The sequence below is a fragment of the Felis catus genome, chromosome B3, assembly GCF_018350175.1.
Source record: "Felis catus isolate Fca126 chromosome B3, F.catus_Fca126_mat1.0, whole genome shotgun sequence".
In the NCBI taxonomy this organism is placed as follows: domain Eukaryota; kingdom Metazoa; phylum Chordata; class Mammalia; order Carnivora; family Felidae; genus Felis; species Felis catus.
Genome location: NC_058373.1, coordinates 18,905,267 through 18,927,718, shown reverse-complemented (window position 1 = coordinate 18,927,718; position 22,452 = coordinate 18,905,267). Strand labels below are relative to the sequence as shown.

Below are 22,452 nucleotides of genomic sequence, written 5' to 3'. Positions count from 1 at the left end.
ACAGCTATTTTTCACATCTGAACTCCCCTGCTGATCATTAGGAATGGTTTCAAATGTCCCATTCTTGGCCTTTGGTTGTGCCAAACCCTGGACAAGTCCTCAACAAAGTTAGTTGCAAAATATCGGTTATTTCTGCATCGGGGTGCTCCGTCTCAACTGTCTGCCCTCCCTTTTCCTCAGCACACCGTCACTCACAGTAGTGTGAAGTCGTCTCTCCTGAATCAAACTGTGTTTATATTACATAAAGGAAGTGTGAAATCAGAGTTGTCTTGCTTCTATCTCCTGCAGACTAATCAACTACCTCCAATTCATCATTCTGTTCTGTGCTTAGAAACAATGTGGTCCGAACTCTGTGCTCAGTCAAGGTGTGGCAGGCATGAGGCAGAGGTGAACTGGGCCCGAAAGGGCTCAGTGCTCAATCAACACTCTTTTGTGGTGGTACATGCAGAACACGGCGAAATAAGTGATTGGGGGAGGGGGCAAGAACTGCCTTCTCTGATCTAAACTGATGCTGTTTTCTGGATCACGCTCTCCATACAGTTCCCAATGATCTAAAATGCCGATGAATGAAAGACAGATCTTCGTTTCTTTTCACCGAACAGCCTAGAATATGAAAAAGCTAAGGTAGACTAGAAATAAAACACAATTCCGAAAGGGTTTTAAACCAGATTTAAGTTTTTTTTTTTTTAATTCAAATTGACCCAAAGCAAAACTTACATTACAAAGGAAGAACAAAATACATTATGATATAACACTAGGAGTTACATGAAAGCTAAATTTGTGGGCAAAGGGCCTCATCCCAATCACATTCTGGGCTACTGAGCAAACCTGCAGGGAAGTTAGAATCTGTTTGCATACGGTCCACTCTGGTAATGAAACTATACATTCTTGTCTCTTAGGGTGTGCGTCTGACAAATCACTCTAGACTCCTCAGGCTCCAGATGTGGACTCTTTCTCCTGCCAGAACACTGAATTCTCTAGCGGAAATGCTGTTCCAAGCATGACTGATAATGAATTAAAAAAAACAAAACAGTCAAGTCCTCCAAACTAACAAGCGTGGATTATTCTGTAGTAAATAGTTTAGAAATATGGGAATTAAATAACCTAAAAAACACTCTTAACTCTGCTGTACATTTATAAACACAAATATTTACACACAAAAAAAAATCTTCTGTTTTCAAAAGATGAGGTTGGCAGTTCATTAATGATCATAATCTTTTATGAGTTGGTTTCTTTGGTGTACTTGCCAAATATATTTTTATAAAGGTTTAAGAATAGGTTTAAACAATAAATTCCAAAAGGAACATAGAAGGCTCAGTGACAAATTTGATAATGTTTGGAACACTGTGGTGAAGATTCAGGAAAAACCAATCAGTTGATCTTCTGAAAATACTTGTTCTCTCTACTCATGACGTGACCACAGAATGCATCCCTGCCAATTAAATTCAAATGTGGACCTGCACGTTCGTCCCTGTATTCTACCGGTTACCACCTTTGAGACTGAAGTTTTAGTTGTGGTTGAATAGGGTATGTGATTGGGATTTCACTAACAAAACCAAAACATTCTCTTTAAGCTTCCAGGTAAATCAAACTTCAAACAATAAACAATGGAATTATCCACTTCTTCATTAAATAGAAATTTCAATTCCAGGAAGAGCTCTCATAATTTGTTTCTGAAGTTGCAGCAGCAATACAGAACAAAGAATTTACCTTAATCTGATCTTCTTACTTGGAATTCCCTGACTCAAACCCAGTGGCTAACTTAGTTTGGAAACCTCCAAATGGCTGGGGAAAGAAATCATTTTAATCTACCTGAATAAATGAATACACACGTTTGAGGAAAGAAGCCCTGTGTGACGGTAATGTTAATATTCCTGCTCAGAGTGCAGGGTCCCAGGCGCCCTCCCAGCTCCTCGCCTCCCTAAGGCCTGGGCTTTGAGGGGGAAGTAACACTCAATTCATTTCTGGCCATGCCATGCCCCTGATGCTGCAAGTATGTCTCAGTTCTGACTTGGGCACTGGTTAAAAGAATGAGAACACAGTTCACTACCAAAAGGGACTCTCTCTCTTGGAAGATGGAGATGACCCATTTCTATCCATCAGGTTCCAGTTAGTTTTGGAATGGTTATAAAACTGGCCACGCTCTCACTGGCTCCCCGCAAAAGAGTCCATGTACCCCATCAGCAATCCCCCAAATCATTGTTTCCAAAGCTGCCCGTTCTTGTTCTTCATAAACCTATGCAATGCCTACAGCAGATCAGATACTCCAACACCAAAGCTACTCCGCATCCAAGAGAACAGACTTTGTGCTTGAGAAAATGGCGCTGCTGGCTCTCTAAAAAATGTAAAGCCAGAGTAGATTCTTAATTCTGCTTGCACTTTCCAGATGAAAACGTTTTATACTGAATGACTTAAAACTAGAAATTCAGACGAGAGAAGCCCTTCATCTTGTAAACTTCTGATAACAAATTTATTACTAGTGTGTAAATATTTTGAAATTTCCCAAAGCACTAAGAACAATACTGGGATATTTGAAAAGGTTCTTCTGAAACCAATATGATGACAAATCAAGCACAGAACACATTTCTAAGGGCATCATCATAGATCCCTAATGCTTCTGGAACCTTTCCCGTTGTTACACATTATCATAACCATGTTTACACTGCAAACGTATGCCCAATCAACCCAGAAAATAAAATGACCGTCCAGAAGAGTTTCACTGTGCATAACCTTAAAATGAATAGGAAATGTTTAATTAGCATAACAGGAATTAACCAGACTTACAACTGCGCACCCATTCGAAACTGTACCCTTTAGAAATCGTTTTTTAAACTGGGAAGAGGAAAAAAAAAAGAAAAGAAAAAAAGAAAACACCATGAAACCACCCCGAATTATTGAACCGTTAAAGCCAAATGGTTTGACAATATTTTGGGCTATTTTTAGGGAAGACTCTACCACCAGGATATGAAATTTTCTGCTTAAAGTGAACGACAAAGCTTACAATGGAAATTGCAACTGACACACTATGGTTCTGCAATTAAAATTAAAAGTAGCGGTTCCTGTCCTTGTGGGCATGTTGGAGCCGGTTGTGGAATGAGAAACATCAAGTGAAATAATGGATAAAATACACCAGAAAGGGTATTGCACGGAGGCACTGTTTTAAAAACAGAACACACTGGCTTTATAAAGTTATCTTCTTTTTCCATTAATTTTTTTTTTTAAAAGCACGATTCAACTAGAGACAGAAGTTGAGTTCCAATGTCTCCGGGTAGTGTACTACAGTTGTTAAAAAAATAAGTTAAAAAATAAGAGCACACCAACAGGAAAGCAGAGGTACTGGATTTATGTCATCTGAAAGCTACATTAATTAGGAAAGGAACAGTTTGAAACCGCCAATTTGTACTCATTAAAAATGAATGAGGTGACAGCATTACTTTAAAAATTTCTTCGGGCATTTTCCAGTAGAACCCAGGATCCCCCCCCACCCCCCCACCCCGGGTGGAGCTGTGCCTCCAAACCTTAACAAGTGCTCTGCCGGTTCATACCGTCGTGCGCGCCCATGAAACCATAAATTTGGAAAGGGTAAATTCTCCACTTCAGCCCTGCTTGTGTCATTTTGGAAAAACAAGTTTTGTAAATGCAATATTGTATAGAAAGCTTGGACCTCTTAAACTTGGACCAAGAAACCAAATTAAGACCTTCAAGCATGTGGGATGTGTGTGTGTGTATATGTGTGTGTGTGTGTGTGTTTGTGTGTGTGTGTTTATATATATATATATAAAAAAAATCCCTCCCCTACCATGAAAACCAACCAAACAAACAAAAAACCTAAAAGTGTATACCTGCTTTCTGACTTCACAGCAAATCAGAAATTGCATAGGATATACTTTGTGCAAGGCAAAAAGCCTTTTAAGTATCTGGAATATAACTCCTAATCTTGCTCACAGTTCTGTGTACATCAGATATCGTCAAATTTGTGTTTTAAGTAGTCTTTCATGACCTTGGCAATTGGTAGTTCGTCAAGTAGCTTTAGGTTTTGAAGGCCTATACATTGTCGAATTTTAATTCGGCACAGGTCCTGTAAGTTTCTGGGCTGTCCTAAAAAGACAGAAAAAAAGAAACTGTTACAAAGCTACAAAGTACAGTATTTAAGGCAGGCTTTTCAGTTTCGAAAACAACTGTTTATTTCAGAGGGATGCGCCCCTCTGTGGACTTCACATGCAAAGGATCAGACAGATTCTTACTGAGAGGACACATCCCGGGTACCTTTGTGGGAGGTCTTATTTGATGCTTTTCACAACCTTGGGAGGATAGATATTTTCATCTCTATGTTACAAATATAAGGACTCAAAGTCTTAAGGATGGGAGTAAACTGCTCAATGTCAGATGACCACCAAAGGCTTTTCAGCAGAGACTAAAAACAGTTCTTTTGATTCTAAGGCTGGTATTCTTTCCATTACAAATCAGAATGCTGGTTTTCATCCTGGGATGCCTCTAATATGCTGAGTGAGTCCATATGAACAAATCATCCCTCTGGGCCAAAGTTCCTCCATCTGAAAAGTAAGGGGGCTGAATGAAATGCTGTCTAATGTGGCCCCTCCTTCCAGCTCACCATCCAGGACACTGGAGCCTAGAGATAGCACGATCTCCGGGGAGCTTTCTCAAACAACATCGGCGCACCTGCTCGCCAGGATTCCGGACACGGCACACCTTGGCTGTGGGCATGAGGGCCTGGACTGCGAGGGCAGGGAGGCAGGCGGAGAAAGCACTCCACACTATTCTGAAGCTGTGTGTCTTCAAACCTCACACCCTGGCCATGTGCCAATGAAAACCGCTGCTGCCACTCAAAAGAAAAATTACAAAATCCAATTTCTTTCGCTTTGGAACACTGTATTTTACCAAAACGACTTAGATGACCACAAACACAGGCAAGAATTCGAAGCAGCAGTGCCTCAGTCGTGTTTGGATTCACATAAATTCTGCTTCCATATTAAATGGTAGTAATAACAAAAGCTAACATGCCAAACGCTTACTCCGGGCCACGTACTCTTCTAAGCTCTTGACATACCCTAACTCGTTTCATCCTTTTATGAGGGAAGTACTTTGATCATCATCCCCATTTTACAGACTCCTTGCGTCTCAGAGAGATGAAGTAATATGCTCAAAGTCAGGTAGAATGCCATACTTCAGCGGTTCTCGCAACTTATTGGTCTCAAAACCTCTTGGCATTTAAAAAATTTATCAAGGACCCAAAAGAACTTCCATCTATGTGGGTTGTATCTATCAATAATTAGGAGGTAAAGCACATTTTAGAAACATGTATTCATTAAAAAAAGATAAAAATAAGCTCATTACACGTTGCCATAAATAACACTGGCACAAAAATAACAATGTTTAGAAAAATAACACGAAGAATGACACTCTTTCACATTTTTGCAAAGTTCTTAACAGGCTGGCTTAATAGATGATAGTGGAGTTCTCATATATGCTTCTACATTCAATCTGCTGTGCTAAATTCACATCATCTCGTCTCTGGAAGAGTCCACTTACACTCATGAAAGAAAGAACATGAAAAAGGCAGGTAATGTCTCAGTATTCTGAAAACTGTTCTGACCTCAGATGGGGAAGGGGTCTTGTGGAGCTCCAGGGGTCCCCAGGGCCTACATGGGAAACCACTGCTATCCTTAGTACTTTATACCCCTTACTTGAACTGTCCTTGTTTGTAGCAATCGCCATTATTCAAAATTAAGTAATTCTCCATAAATGAAAAGGGCTCCTTAAACTGCTCTGTAAAGCCTGTATGAACATGTGCTTTCCAAGAGTTACTTAAGACATGGTCTCTTGACAGAAGCTACTGCTTTCCTGGAAATGCCTGTAAAACAGGTGCATGGGTATCTACAGATATCTGCCCTGGGATCTATGTGAGGCTGTGACACATACACACTCACGTGTCTCTCGCCAAGATTTGTCTTCTCCATTGTCCAAATCTTTGCTAAAAAAGCACTTCATTAGGATTGACAAAGTCAGGTTCCCCATCAGATACTCTAGAGCTCTCTTCTACTACAGCACTTAATAAGGTTATGATTTTACATTTATTTGGTGACTATCTATTAATGCCCACTTTCCTCACTATGTCACATGTTCCATGAGGGCAAGACCACTTCTGGCTGCCAAGGAAGCCCAGTGCCTGACACAATACTCCATAAATACTAGTTGAATGAATAAATACTTAACAGGCTTGTCCATAAGGGATAAACCAGCCAACTTATTGCAAAACCCACCCATGTCAACAGCAAATCATTTTCTAACCTGTTTTGAATTATTTTTCACCACCCTTCATGGGCTACCATTAGGAAGGGAATAAATTATCATTGTCATTTTTCAATAAATGCTTACAGTATTTGATCTGCAAATGCAAACCAGAATAGGAGTTAGATATGAACCTTCTTTTTTTTCGAAACAAAGAATCTGATTTTGCTAATAGATGGCAGGTTCTTTTCAAACGGAACATTAATAAAAGGAATAAGCTCAATGTATTCAGGCAAAAAAAGCAGGTGAGGACAAAGTTAACATGTATGAGTATACATGCGCACTTAAATGAAAACATACCATCCAACAAAGTAGAAAAACTATGTTACTGGAATTTGCTTAGCTAAGGAAAAAAGAAGGGATTGAGACAAAGGAATATTATGTATGGGGATCTTCTGATAGTCCTGTTTTGTGGGAGACCATGCTCTCCAAAAGTAACTACACCTTCGCCTATGCCTCATGCTCTTTTTGTACAGACTGAGAACTACCACCATTAAGGTGCCCTTTCCTTGAAACTATGGCAGAAGTGATGTTATGTGACTGCTATGGCTAAGTCATAGAAGGGGACACGCTTTCACCTGGCCCTTGGGACATTCACTCTGTGAACACAGCTACCCCCATGCCACGAAGAACTCCAAGCAGTCTATAAAAAGGAACTGAGGTCACTCACTGCCCAACAGCCCTGGCTGAACTCCCAACTGCGAGCACCAAACTGCCAGCCATTGGAGTGAACCATTTTGAAAGTGGAGAGGACCCAGTCAAGTGACTCCAGATGGAGCAGAGAAGCAAAATAATCCACCATTACTGTGTGAAGGCACTAAAATTTGTAGCATTCGATAACTGAGATCCTGGGACCCGGAAGCAGGGTGTTGCCATTAAAAAAAAAAAAAAATCTAAAATATGTGGCTCTATCAATGGGACCAGGTGGTAGGGAAGGGCTCTGAGGAGGCTGTTAGGGCTTAAAAGAATGTTTCAAATGTTACTAGAAGCTGGAGGAAAGGGGAATCTTTCATTAGTGGCAGAAAGTTTGGCAACACTGTCCCCTGCTGTAACGTGGAATGTAGTAAATGCCCTAATGATCTGGTTAAGAAGATTCCGCAGCCAGAATACTGGCTCTCCTCATTGTCTATTATAAAATGCAAGAAGGCAAAGATAAGCTAGCCACTTTAATCCAAGGGATGCAGCTACAGAAATACTATCATCCTCAGAAGGTATCTCCACACGGGCCTTTCCCAGGGAGAGATGTACTTTCTATGTCCAAATATCAGACAGTTTTACTCAATTTGCTACTGATTTTCCTTCTCCTTAAGCAGTTTGTTGTGCTGTGGCAATCTTTGCCTATCTTGGGACAATCTGATTTTTTAGAAATTTCTTGACCATGTATAATCCCTGTCTGCAGAATGGGCTTTAATGGGAGAGGCTTATCTTGGTGGTTAAAAGCATCCATCTGGAGCAAGATGGCCCAGGTCTGAGTCCTGGCCCCACCACTTTCAATCTGTGTGGTCCTAGGCAAGCTACTCAGCCGCCTGCTTCAGATTCTTCATCCATGAACCAAGGATGGTAACACCTACATCACAGGCTTTCTACCAGCACAAAAAGTAAATTTTGCTAACATGCTCATGGCACAGTAAGAGCTATTTAAGTATTTGGTAAATAAATATTAAAATGGTAGTTTGTAAATACTTGTAAGGATAACGTCTACTTCTCCTTCCCAGAAAAGAAGAGGACTCTTCTTGGAAGCTGAGGTCTCCATCTTCCTGGTGTTAAGATAGTGAGACACCTAGCTGACACCATGGGAGCAACTGGTAATCCATTACGGGGAAAAGACCCTGGGCAAAATGATGGAAAATGCACTCTGGAAATCACTGCGTGACTCGAGTCAAGCAGAGGTGTGAGAGCTTTGTGTGAACAGCTGTGCAGTGACGACGGGAGAGATGTCCTTCTACAACGGTGCCACAAATACACAAATACAGATCTGAACTAATCTTGCCATGAAAAGCAGGCTAAATAGTAAGGAGTGGTAAGGACTCCTTGTTGTAATTACTGCTATTTCTAAGACTAAGGAGCTATCTTTTCAGGAGTATCATTTTAGGAATGGAAGGTCATGATGGAAAAAAAAGTACTTATTTTGTTGTCAATACATCACTCAAAAGTACTTACAGAGCACCTACTATGTACTCAAAAATGCACCGCCCAAGGATTAAAGGGGTGAGGGGAGAGGAGGCAGCAGTGGCAGAGAAGAAGGCAGAGGAAGAGAATAAAGAGAACGAAACCAAAACCAAAACCAAAAACAAAACCCCTCAATACGCACATGCACAGTGTTTATTAGGTGTCTCAGAAAATTATTCCTACCCTACTAAATAACAACTGCCTTGTCCAAGGGATTGTAACAGGGGAGACCTGGGGGGGGGGGGGAATCTCACAAAAGAGTATAATTTAAGGAATCATAAACACTTGGGGAGATGCAGAAACACTATAAGGTGTTCACACTAACAAACTACAATGGAATTGCATAACAGTTCAAAGGGCTATTAGTCTTTCCATTTGGTAAAGAAGCCCATCATTAGTAATAATTGGGCTGGTCTAAAGTAGGAAATCAGCTTTTGAAGGGTCTGGTCTAGGATAAATTACAAAACCAGGCAGCAGCATAATTTAGAAAATTAAATGTCCTAAACCACCTCCTTTTGATATCACCATTACCATATTTATGATAGGATAGGCAAAACATTTTTGTATAAGCTACGTAAAGAAAATGAAAGCACAACAAAGGTCCGAGTCTTCTTTGGGAGAAAGGGAGAAGAGGCTGGACATTTCAGAGGGGAGGGTGGAAAGAAACACAAGGAAAGACTGAGCCTCCTCTGGACTGCTTTATACAATCCAGCTTGTCCCTTCAAGCACCTCCCCACCTCAGGTCAGCATCTGGAATGGTCTCCCAATACTTCTGTTTTACTTCAGCTTCCCATTTTAAAATCCTACTATAAACATGTTTTATTCCTTTGCTCTTCTCTCTGAATTCCTTTCACAGGGACTCAGTATGAAATATGTTCAACAGGGGCAGCTGGGTGGCTCAATCGGTTAAGCGTCCGACTTTGGCTCAGGTCATGATCTCACAGTTCATGAGTTCGAGCCCTGGGTCAGGCTCTGTGCTGACAGTTCGGAGCCTAGAGCCTTCTTCTGATTCTGTGTATCCCTCTCGCTCTGCCCCTCCCCTGCTCGCACCTTCTCTCTCTCTCTCAAAATAAATAAACATTAAAAAATATTAAAAAAAAAAAAAAGAAATGCGTTCAACAAATCTTACTTCATAGGACAATGGCAATTTCTACCTTGCCTTAAAATAAAAATCATGGTATTGTAAAATAATTTAAGCCTTAGAATCCAAATATATACAATATCAGCCTTGATGACATCTGTCCATTGGTTACATTTTTTTCCACAGGCTAAGTAAGCTTTGACCTACATTCTTCATTTGCACCAAACAAAATATTGCTTCCTAACAAGTGACAAATCTCTAGAAGCCTACGTTAAAAAGCAGAGTGCAATATAGGGGCACCTACGTGGTTCAGTCGGTTAAGTGACTCTTGATTTTGGCTTAGGTCATGATCTTAGAGTTTGTGAGTTCAAGCAGTGGGCCTGCAATGGGCTCTGGGCTGACAGTGTGGATCCGCTTGGGGTTCTCTCTCTCCCTCCCCTGGCTCATGCACACATGTGCACAAACTCTCTTTCTCAAAATAAATATTTTTAAAAAATTCAGAAAGCAAAATTAGTATCATGAAAAAAAGTCAGAATAAGGTAATACTTTCTATATCAAAGAACCTTAAAATGTAGGATAAGTTGATTTAGAACTGTGTACTATTTATTTCTAAAAGTGATTTTAGTAATTGGTACTGAAAAGCCTATCAAGACTACAATGTAGATGTCTGGCAAATTCCCAACTTCTTTGGGAAAAAAAAATCAATAATCAAAAATCACCTTAGGTAAAATGTGTTACATAAATGATTTCTCCAAAGAGTTATACTAGGTAACACTGTTTTGATATCATCCTACCAAAAAAAAAAAAAAAAAAAAAATCAAAGAAATTGATTAAAGAAGCATTTGAAAGAAACACAGGAATAAGGGCACCTGATATAAAGGTGTTGTTTTATGTGATCATCTGCTGACATGCCTGTCGTTCCATTAGATTTAGCAGAGAACACCACAGCCTAAAATTTTCTTAAAATTAAAAAAAAAAGTCATGACCTGTATTCTTACTTTTTAAAGTTCGAAACTGTTTTGGAACTTTAACTTTGCAGCTAAAACATAGTGTTTGACTATTTAAATAAAAAACACACTTCAGATTACTGCAGTGTTTATAAAACAGTGTTCTTAAATTTTTTTTTTAATGTTTGTTTATTTTTGAGAGAGAGATTGACAGAGTGGGAGTGGAGGAGGGGCAGAGAAAGAGGGAGACACAGAATCCCAAACTGGCTCCAAGCTGTCAGCCCAGAGCCTGACACCGGGCTTGAACCCACGAACCATGAAATCATGACCTGAGCTGAAGTCGGACACTCAACTGACTGAGCCATCCAGGCGTCCCTAAAACAGTGTTTTTAAACACCTGTGATGCTGTTCTAGAAAGTAACAAGCTTACGTACTTGACAGATTTAAGTCTCCACCAAAACAGTTTACCCAATTCATTTCCCTTCTACCTAATCTTTTTTTCAGAAATATAAGCCATTTAATTTCTTAAATTATACAATTTGAAATACAACCCAGTCCTATCTTTTACGCACCACTGAAGCATACTGAGTGGTTGCTTCAGGTCTATGAACAGCATCTACTGGAAACACAGATCGCTGCATCAACTTGGACTCCTTAGGCCAGTAAACACAAACCCAAATAGCATATTCTTTGCCGTAAGAAAAAATCTATACCAGAGCTTGCCACAGGAATAAAAGATGCTGTGTAATTTGTTCAGCTGTTTAGTGAACAAAATAAAATGGTTAATTTACTGGACTTCTTGCGCCTTGGATATGCTGCTCTCTAGAAGTGAGATCTAGAGTCCAGGGTACTTACTAATCCTCCAAATTAATCTGAATAATGAATCTGTTTGCCCTCATGCATCTGATAGAACCACAGTTTTACAGACACACTTCAGCAAACACTGATCTCTAGAGATCCTAAATTGTAAATATGCTGGCATAGGGCAAGTCGTAATTTAAAGCATTTCATTTTATCCAGGCGTTGTTTTATGTGATCATAGAGAAAGAGAAACTGTAACTGCAAAGAGAAATATATCAGAGATTCATCAAATTTGAAAACACTAGGCTAACAAGGTGTCCTTAAAAATTTGAACAGAGAGGTTATACATCATTAGGTCTCAAAGTTTTTAAGTTTTATGGCCTTTATGCACTCTTAAAATTGGAGCACCTCAAAGAATTTTTGTTGTGTGGGTTATATCTATCAGTATTTGCCACACTTAGAAATGAAGATTGAGAAATTTAAAACGTATTCATTGATTCATTTAAAAATAACAGTAATATGGGGTGGGGGGCACCTGGCTGGCTCAGTCAGTGGAACTTGTGACTCTTGATCTCGGGGTTTTGACTTCAAGCCCCACGTTGCATGTAGAGATTACTTAAAAAATAAAATCTTAAAAAAATACAACAAAATAAATAAAATAAAAATAACAGTAAGGTAAATTCATCATAACTTGAAGTAAATTTTGTGGGGAAAAAGAAGCTGCTTTCTAAGATAAAAAAGGTTTCACGAGAAGAGTGGCACTGTTTTACATGTTTTTGCAAATTATCTCTTAAAGTCTGGCTTCATAGAAGACTGCTGGATTCAGAGATCTGCTCCTGCATTCTGTTGTGATATGCGGTGTTGACTGAAGTAAGTGAAGAACACCCAGCCTCACATTAACTGGAAAGGGAAGGAATATTTTCACAGCCTTTTAAGATAATCATCATCTTTGATACTTCACCAAAACTCGACAAGTGTTATTTTTTTAAAGGTTAGTTGCAATAGGAAATCTGAAACAAAATCAATGAACCTTTTGTACTCTTTCACATTAAAATCCATTGGTCCATCTTGCCCTTTGAACAGTTCACTACGTTATGAGATCTTCCAAATGCTGGCCCATTTCATTATACGGTATCAAAAAATCACTTTTGTTAGTATCACTGCTGATCTCAAAAAAGTCTTTACATATTGGGAACGTACCAAAGTCACAGTAGCAAACACAAGCTTTTCAAAATTCTAATTTTCACTTGAAAGCTCAGATTTTATGGCTTGCCATAAATACTGTCAGTTGTTTCCCTTAGGGTGACAAGGAAATGTCTGCCAAATATCCAAGGTGAAATGGCTGTAAGTGTGGGTGTCAGTCGCCCTTCCAGGTAAAAATGGGTGTTCCACACACACAAAAGCTGCTGGTGTAGCTCAAACAACTCAAAGGAGTGCGTTTCCTCAGTTCAATCACAGCACTCTGCAACTCAGTAAGAATACTTTCCATCTCCATTCCACAGAATATTAAAAAGGCACACACGCAGAGGGATCAGATTTAATGGGATTAATTTTACTGCTTCGTCAAAGACATCCCTAAATGGAACTGGAATCTTCTTTAGTGAGATTGCCCGGCGGTGAAGAGCACCAGGACTGCTGGTACCCTTGGGGGCCATGGCCTGAGGAGCCAGCAGGTTCACCTACTGTTGCATTCACACCCAGTCAAATGTCAGTGCAGTGAAAGAGGCAAATCACGTAGCGTTGCTAGGAAATCTGTTTTGCCTGTGTGGGCACCTAAAACGGTCTCGAGGACCCCCGGGGAGTCTGCACTGTTGCACATAAATTGTAAAATAAAATCTCAAGCAGCAGGAAACCATCCCTTTAAGAATGGTTACTGGCAAGAATTTTAAGAAGGGAGAGACCCCAGAGACTATGGTCTGATCCCCCCATGGTTCAGAGGTGGGGCACTGAGAACCAGGGGGAGTGGGGAGGCCCAGCGGCTTGCCCAAGTGTTTTTAGGCAAGTCAGACACAGACAGGGTCAAGAACCCATTAGCCCCTCTCTCCACCATTAGATACACCTAATTTAATAGCACCTCTGACACAGGCAGAGCTGAGAGGTCTTCAGAATGGTAAATGGGAGAGATGTGCCTCTCAATTCCAGTGGGCAAATCACCACTCAGCCCAAATGACCACGGATAGGATGGTTTTCACATTGTAAGTAACAATGATAAAACTAATGAACAGACTTCCAGTTTCAGCTCCCAAACATGTCAAGAGCTTGGAAGTCATCACTCCCATCCTCATAAGAAGGAAAAGCTGAACAAGCTCAAAATCAATGACTTCCCTTGGACCAGCCCACCCGTGAACAGACCTCCCAGGGCAAACGTCCATCACAAAATCAGGAGAGAGGAACAAATCCAGAGAGTCACTGCGGAGATGTGTGTGCCTGGTGCAGAAGACGTCAGAGCCCTGAACTGGCAGAAACACTTAAATGATAATTTTGATGAATTACCTGAGGCTGTGTGTGGACTGGCCTGACAGTGAGAGCCCCCACCTGTTCTCTCAGTTTTACTCAGGAGCCCCACCAGGTTCTCACAGTGAATAGCTGATAAAAACCCCTTTGTGGTTCTAGCAAGGGAGGGCAAGAATAACCATATGACCTATGCCCAGAACCTTCTCCATAACAAAGGCCTGTTCTCTACAAGGAAAGACATTACCAGAGTCTTATCCCACCTGGAGAAAGAACATTTCTCTGACTTCAGCCCCCAACAGGCTTTCGGTCTCACCAAGGGGTGTACGTGTTGAGGAGGAGAAGGATGCGGGGGCGTGAGGGGGCAAACTAAGAAACGCTTATGAAGGCCACAGCCCAGGGACACAGGCCCCTGGATACACTGAGATCTTCAGCTGTAGACTGTAGACTGCTAGCCTCCCCACACCCTGCCTCCACAGCAACAGGGGTCCAGTGTGAGGACAGTGGACTACAGGTGCATGTGAAAGAGCCGCGAGACGCCAACACTTCCGAGAAGCCCAAAGTCAAGAGGGGAGACAAAAGCAAGGACACAGGAGTTTGAAGCCTCCGGCACCTACAGCCTTGGCAGACACAGCACACAGCCCAGCTCCTCACCAGGTTAACACAGAACCTGACATTTAAAGGCCTATTTACCTCAGTTCCTGTTACCTGATCCATCATGCCTGGCTTCAATAAAAAATTACAAGACAGGCTAAAAGGCAAGAAAAAACAACAGTCGGAAGAGACAAAGCCAAGCATCAGAGCAGACTCAGCTATGACACAGATGCTGGAATTATCAGACAGGCAATTTAACTATGATTGCTCTTTTAAAACTAACGAAAATATTTGATGGTGGTGTTAAAATCTTGCCTCTCTAATGCCTTAATGAAACAGCAGCTCTGCAGAGGTAGATTCCACACAGTAAGTATAGACGTGGATGTCACTGGCAAAGCAAGGAATGGGTGACGAGCGCAACCTCTCCAATAGCTCTTGACCTTGCTGCTTGCACAAGTCTTTGATTCCACTTTGCCTTCGGAACATTTCCTTCTTGTGCAGAAAGGGTAACCCTTACAATTGAAGGATTTCCTCGGCAGGCAGCACAACATGGCACCCGTTCTTCAAACAGTCCAGCCTATCAGACATGGAGGCAGCCTCCTCTCAGGGGGCGCTCTCCAACAGGGAGTCATCTTGTTCAAGTGGCGCTCTCCAGCAGGGAGCCATCTTGTTTACTGCCCTCTCTACTCTGACTTGACTCTGTTCTCTAAAACCTCCTTCCAATTTCCACACCCTTGTGCACAAGGAGCTGCAGGTACCAGTTCTGTTCAGTCCTGAGGCCTTCTCCTGCAGAGGTGGCTGGCTGAAGAAAGTCCACGGCGACCACATGTGTGATCTGTGCCTGAGCATGAAGAAGTAGGCTTTCCCCTGAAACTAAGTTCCTCACTACTTCTCTCCGAACAAAATTCCAGGCATGCAGGTAATTAAAATCCCTTTTTGTCCCCCCATAAGTTTAAAAGTTCTTGCTGGTCAATGCCTGAGGTTCAGCTTTCCTGTGGATTCCTCTCTCTTCAAAGATTTTACATTCCGAATAACTCCTTCGTCAGTAGGTATGTTGAGTAGGGAGGGGAATTTACATTATGGCACAGGGAGATGATAAGGGGTAAAAGAGCACTGGATTACAATCGAATAGCTCAGGCTGAGTTTGGTTATTATTTAACCATACCCTCAGGGTAAACTTTACTGATGAAATAGTCTTTATCCACGTTTAATACTGTACCTGTTTTAACATTTTCTTGTGCTTGCCTTTTTTTTATTCATAAATGTTTACTTTCTTTTTTGAATTGGGCAAACATTCCTACAATGTTCTGCTCTTCCCTCAGGCTGGAGAATTTGAGCCCATTTCCATAGACCAGAGCTTCCAGGATCCTCTTTGCTCCGTAATGGTGTTTGACGCTATGTGCAAATTATTCTCCTTTAATTACCTGTGTTCATTTGCATGATCCTGAGAATGAGTTTTTCCTTAAATTTTGTGCCCTAGGCACCCGCACCCTACTTGCCTCACCCGAGCCTTGGCTTTGGTACAAGGGGCTGTTTAACTCCTCATCCAGGGACTCAGCCCTAAATGGACTTCTCCCTACCAACAAATGGGTGTCTGCTGCAAACTGTCTCCACTACCATTTCTACCTGTGATCAGTCACACCTGCATTGTTCCGTTGTTCACTTTCTCGTTTTTTCTTCCAAGTAAAAGAACTAAAAGAACAGAAACTGGCTTCTCTAAGCTGGAAACATCTTTCCTCCTGCAAAGTGATCCACATTCTTATTCCAGGGCACAAAGAAGCTGCTCCTTCACTTGACTGGTTTTCTGGAGGAGACCATGTCGAGTTCCAGCCATTCTAGGAAACAGAAGTTTCTGGAAGTCTGGTTGCAGGTGAACAGTACCAGCAGTTCTTCATGGTTTCTGCCTCTACCCACAGTCAACAAGGCACCAGCAGATACTAGTTTATAGCTAAGCCACTCGACCTGTTCTGTTTCTATGCGGTTTGTATCAGAGTTTTTATGGCAATTTTTCTAAAAAGCCACAGTAGCTTTTAGATTCCATAGGATTATAACTGTCTTGAGCTCTTCTAACTTAAATAAACTGCTTCTAGTCACAATGGTGCAATGAACAGTAGAAGAGACTTGAATAAAGACCACCAAGAGGCATTTCTGCCATCCTTATACCTCAGGGGTCTCAGATTAGAAGCCAACAGCTCGGTGCCTGGTGCTCAATGGTGTTGTGGAGGCCAGAAGGAGCTTGCAGATTTGACTTAGTGCTCCCTGAACTATCCGACCTTCCTTCACTCTGGCTTTCAAGAGAGCTCAGTAGAGAGCTCCAAAAAGCATCAGTTACAGTTGGTTCTTCTAACAGATAATTACTCACTAGGAAAAGAAAATCTAATAAATGATGCACAGGTCAAGCAGAAACGTTAACTTTGGTTTTGGCAGGAAACATCACTGGAGAGTCAACAAGGAATGGACTATGTTGAGGCACCTGAATACAACGATACCATAGCCTTCAAAAGGTTGATGGCCCTTCACTTCTGAAAAGCATACCAAGTTTGCTCGGCCACCAACCACCAGTCAACCAGCTGACCCACATTTCCTGAGGGCCTACCAGGTACACAGCTCCACTCTACGTGTAGCAGGAGATCTCAAATACGAAGAGGCAACCCCGTAACTCTTTCCACGTGCCCCTCATTTTAAAGGTACCTGTGAGTTTTCTCTGTAACTCAACAGTCTTGCTCCCCAGAAGCACTCTGTGCTGTAACTCAGCAGCTCTGAGGCTGATGGGAAAGGGCAGCGCCCCCCATCCCTCCTTGGGTCTCCATATGCAGACTACAGAAGAGTCCACCGAGCTGAAATTAGGAAGCAAGGGGAGAATAAGAATCTAGGGGATTCGCTCTATTGGAAGCAAGCCAGCCTTTGCTGTTCATCCACTCCCGTTTAATTATTTTATTTAGAAAAGTACACATAGCCATTAAAATGTGCCAGGCACTGTTTTAAGTGCATTATAAATATTAACTCATTTAATCCACATGACAAGCCTGTAAAACAGATATAATTATCCTAATGCTAACAAGAGGACACTGGGGCACAGAGCAGTTGGGTAACCTGCCCAAGCTGACACGTGGCAGAGTCAGGGCTTGAGTTTGGGCTGCCTAGCTCTAGTTGATGCTGTTAACTGCCGAGTGAGGTATTTAACAAAAGGAGCTGAGGCATTTATGTATATAATATGCCTTCCCGAAGGCAGTCACGCTAATAAAACCAGGAGTCTCTAGTGAGAAGTTAAGACAAAAATGACAGCAAGAACACAAAGATATTCAGAATGTATAAAGAATAAAAGATACTTCACAGGCTATTTACCATGACAGAATCCTAAGCTCAAGTTCAAGAGTAATCTTCTCTCTCATAACACCAATACCTCTCCCAGTCTATGCATGAAGACTGCTAGAGAATTTGCTGAAAAGAATCAGCACTTGAAATTTCACAGCAAACTTTTCAGAAAATGTGGCCTGGATCTGAAGAGTCAGAGTAAACTGGTGAGGAACCAACATACACAACATCTCCCATCTCTCCAGAGGTCCCGTGCCTAGAAAGCTCTCAGCAAGGGACCACCTACCAATCAGCCCAAAACACCTCTCCCAAGGCACACAGACCTGTACTGTGGAACATGGGAAACACCAGGCGCTTGTAATTACAGTCAATACAGTTAAATTAAAAATTCAGTTCCTTGAGGCACCTGGGTGGCTCAGTCGGTTAAGCGTCCAACTTCGGCTCAGGCCATGATCTTGCAGTTCATGGGTTCAAGCCCCACGTTGGGCTCTGTGCTCACAGCTCAGAGCCTAGAGCCTGCTTCAGATTCTGTGTCTCCCTCTCTCTCTGTCCCCTGCCCCCACCCCTGCTCATGCTCTGTATCTCTCTCAAAAAATGAATAAACATTAAAAACATTCAGTTCCTCAGTGGCATTAGCCATGTAACAAGTGTACAACAGCCACCATATTGGACAGCACAGACAGACCATTTTCAGACCACGCAGAAAGACCTACTGGACAGCACACGTTAGATCCTGAGTGTGATTTCTTTTTATGCTTTAGTGTGTATACACCCAGTGGTGACAATGTCTTTTCCTTTTTACAAACATACAAAATTCAAATTATACTTCATTTCTAGACTGCTAGAAAACTTGCTGAAAGAATCTGCAAATTTCTACTCCCAAGTTCAGTTCCAAACAAGGGGGCAGATTATCTACAAGGTCAAGTAAACTCCTTACCCCTCGGTACCTGGTACCCTAATTTCTTCCTTATTAATGACTGAAAGGTAAAAATCAGGCGAGGAAAGAGGAATTCACTAAAAAGTGCAGCAGTTGGTAAAATCATATATTTTGTTTATAGACTTTAGCTTCATGTTTGGAAGCTGAGCTCTGAGACACACACTCGACTAGTCACACAGGACATCCAGCAAGAGAAGGAGGCAGTGTCCGCACAAACCAATACCCCTGCCGGAAAAATGATGCAAACATGTGCACCACAACATGAGGTAGGTCATATGCCTCCAGGCTTTAAGAAGAAGTGCCCACACAAAACCGTGTCGAAAGTGGAAGTCATGTGGACCAGGGACGGTGGCACCAAATTTCCTACTGACAAAAAAATCTTTTCTTACAACAACTTCTAGCATCCTTAACCTGCATTATTAGTATCCCTAAATCAGGAACACTGCTGTTCATCTCATGTGGGGTCACATCATAGGAAGCCAGCAAAGAAACAATCAAACGGTGAGCAACAGCTTAGCAAGAAAGCACAAATTCTAGGACACTTACACAGACATAGAACCTAAAATCCCAAACTCTCCTTCTCATTCCTCAAGCTGAAGTCCAAGAAAGCCTGAACGACTATGTATATGACCAGCAAGAACTGCTTTGTTCTAACACAGATCTTAGTGAATTTAAAAATTTCTCTTCTCTCTGTCCTTTTCTCCATTTCATATCTCAACCTATATACATACCCCTGTTACTTTCAGTAACACAACTGAATTTGTATGAAACCTTGTGATCTAGAAGTTTCTTTTTACTTCAGATGAATGAAGTAGAATATTAATAATAACTTATTAATAAGCAGGGCTAATAGGAATAATTAGTGTCTGGTCATTTTAAGTAGTGAAAACATCTAAAGCCCCTCAGAAGATGAACATTTTAAATGCAATGACAGTAATAATGAAATTACATACTTGTGACTTCTTGTAAGAAATCCAAACATGGTCGACTACTTCCAGAAATACTTATTGAAACAGCCAATGGGGTCTGTCCTTCATAGTTCCTTGTGTTTGTGTCCGCTCCATAATTATATAACATCCGTGCACAAAGCACATCATCCCTAAGGGCAGACAAATGTAAAGGAGTCTGTCCATCTTCTAAGCGACCCAAGTTTGTGTCTGCTCCTCTCTGAAGGAACATTCGGCAATAAGAGTGATTGCTTTTGATCACAGCGTATCGCAGCAGGAAACCGTTCTGGATGTCAATGTTGGCATTGTGGTCCAGGAGGATCTTCACGCAGCTTGACCTCTCTCGGATGATAGCGAGCTGAAGTGGTGTTGTGCCTTTATCACTGAGCGGGTCGACCTCCGCCTTGAACTCCAGTAGAAGTCGGACAAAAGAGTCCCTCCCATAGTGAGCAGCCACATGGAGGGGAGTCCAGCCGTCATTACTTTTGGCATTAATAATGTCACTCCTGTATTCAGACTCTAACATCAGGCGTGCGATCCGGGCCCGGCCATGCATAGCTGCGTAATGAAGAGCAGTGAAGCCTCCGATCAAGTCCTTAACTGTAGGATCAGCTAGAGTTAAAACCAAAACGAAAACATTAGCAGACTTGAAGACAAAACAATGGTCTCTACCATGGCACAGGGCATTTAAGACGTTTCCATAAAAATTGCGAAATGACTGAACATTATAATGAACATCAAGTACTTCTTTCCTCAATTGAAGCATAGTTTCATGGAAAATAAATTTTGGTAGAAAGTTATCAAACCTGGGTTAACAGAATGAAAATGACTTACAAAGTATTTAAAAGATAGATGGGCAAAAACAGAGAGTTCAGATCGCCACATCCCCTCTCTTGGCTAATTTAACCAATTGCTTTTGGCTACTCAACTCTCTCATCTCTGTATTGTTTCATGTTTCTCTTCTGTTTTGAACTTTTTGTTTTATTTTCTCTTGTGTTTCTTGGTCTTAAAGAGAAGCATGTGTAGCAACATCTGCTGCTCTAAATTACGGATGTACTGTGGTCTGGCAGGCCATGTTGTTTTAGGGTGTATTAGGTAAAAAAAGAAAAAAAAATATTTTCTGTGGTCTGTAAAAATTCCAAAGCATGTAAGATATATGTTAAGTGATCTTGATAAATCATGTTTTCATAAGATAAAAGACTATTCTGGATTCTTAGTTTTACAAGAATTTTGGAGTTTATAAGAATTAAACACCACATTGGGTGAAAAATTCGGAGAAACCTCAGCACTGTATAAATATTATTTTCTAAAACAGTTCCAAAACTCTCTCCTAAATGGATTGATTTCTGGAGAGAAAGAGAGAGAGAGAAATGGGGGGTGGGGGTAGGGGATGGTGGGAGGAGGGAGAAGAGGAAAGAATAAAAGAGAAAGAAAAGCAATAATCTATCTGCTATGTCACTGACTTGTCACCTGCCCCCAATCTCTCCTGAAAGCAAGGGTCAGTTCTGTATAGCTCTCCTCCCGCTGGCCTTCCGGGGCTGTGGGTAGAAGAAGTGCTCCTTCCTACTATGTAGGTCACTGCCTGGAGGCTAGCAATTTCACGTGAAAATAAATTGTTCAGACCTAACTACTTAGGATTAAAATGCTTTCTCCTTATAAACATCACCCTTAATTTCTGGTTTGTTCATGAAAGAGAGAAATTCATGAGTGTTTTTCAAACAAATGAAAAGCTTCCCAAGTTATATGATTAAACATTCAAGTACTGTTTACTAAAATGTTATTTCATTCCAAACTATATTAGGACAGCTGTGTCCCTCAGGAAAATCTGTGAGGCAGAAAACTATATATAAAATATTAATAATACTATGGAGAATAAAAATGACAATTAAGAAGTAGTTGCTAACAAAACCTGTAAAAAAGGTTAACATTTTTATGTAAGCTGTATCAGTTGAATTTATAAAACCACTTAGTATAAACTGACAGTACCCAAAGGTTGTATTACCATTTAAAGAAACTAAGAGTATTCCATCTGCCTTGGCCTTCGCTAGAAGAAAAAGATATAATACCTATTTACTCTGTGACTTAAAAAAAAAAAAAAAAAGAAAGAAAGAAAGGAAAAAAAAAAAAGCAAGAACATTTAAACAAAGCATTTTGCTGCCATCTGCTGGTATCAGGCATGAACTTCAGCTACTAATGTTTTCATTTAGACAGCTGACACTGAAGCCTTCACATCTGAAACCTACCTACCTCCCTTATATACAGAGACCAAGTGAAGACAGGCATGAATCTAAAAGAATACCTTTAATTCAAATGAAACAATGAATTTTGCCAAGACTTCCATTTCTAATCTATAATGAGCTGCTTCCAACATTCTTTCTTAACTTGTCAGATTTAAGAATACCTTCTTTCATTTCTCTCACCTTTTTTCATCCACCAGGGGTGTCTTTAAGGTGCCAGCACACAGTCTTGTGTGCATCCTATACTTGCTCTATTTGACAGTTAAGACTGAAAATATGTTACGTGAAATGGCACTAGCATCTTTGGTTTTCCACTTTACTACGTCTTTTTTAGGTGCTACTTACATTTTGGTGCTATACTGAGCTAGGAAAAACAAAGATTAACAGATACAACAAGGATCTGCTCAGTCTCAGAAAAACCATGAAAATGCATTAAGTAAGCACACGCTGGAAACACAGCACAGCAGAGATGTAAATTAACAATGCATGAAATTGTATACTTACTGTCCTCAAGGAATTAACAAATGGGAGACAGAAGACCATTGAGAATGCAAACAAAGATTAATTTAAGAATTATTATTAGCCAATGCAACAGATAAGAAAAAGATCTCATTTGTGATAGTAACAGAAACCACAGAAATCTAAATAGAAATTAAGAGATGGA

The 22,452-nt window shown here is 40.9% G+C and overlaps 1 protein-coding gene across 2 annotated transcripts in view; it reads right to left on the bottom strand.

Annotated features, from left to right (window-relative positions):
• Window positions 1–657: 657 nt before the first annotated feature.
• Window positions 658–22,452, bottom strand: part of ASB7 (ankyrin repeat and SOCS box containing 7) — a 52,149-nt gene continuing 30,354 nt past the window's right edge. Inside the window, exons 5-7 of one of the 2 annotated variants that reach the window (XR_006598950.1) lie at window positions 19,558–20,163; window positions 17,044–17,189; window positions 3,961–4,098 (exon numbers count right to left, since the gene is read on the bottom strand). Coding sequence is in view for 1 of the 2 variants with exons in the window: in XM_003986867.6 (XP_003986916.2) it covers window positions 3,959–4,098; window positions 19,558–20,163 (746 nt within the window). In the remaining variant the exon portion in view is untranslated. Of the gene's footprint in view, window positions 4,099–17,043; window positions 17,190–19,557; window positions 20,164–22,452 lie in introns of both variants that reach the window. The other variant, XM_003986867.6, reaches the window with a different exon arrangement.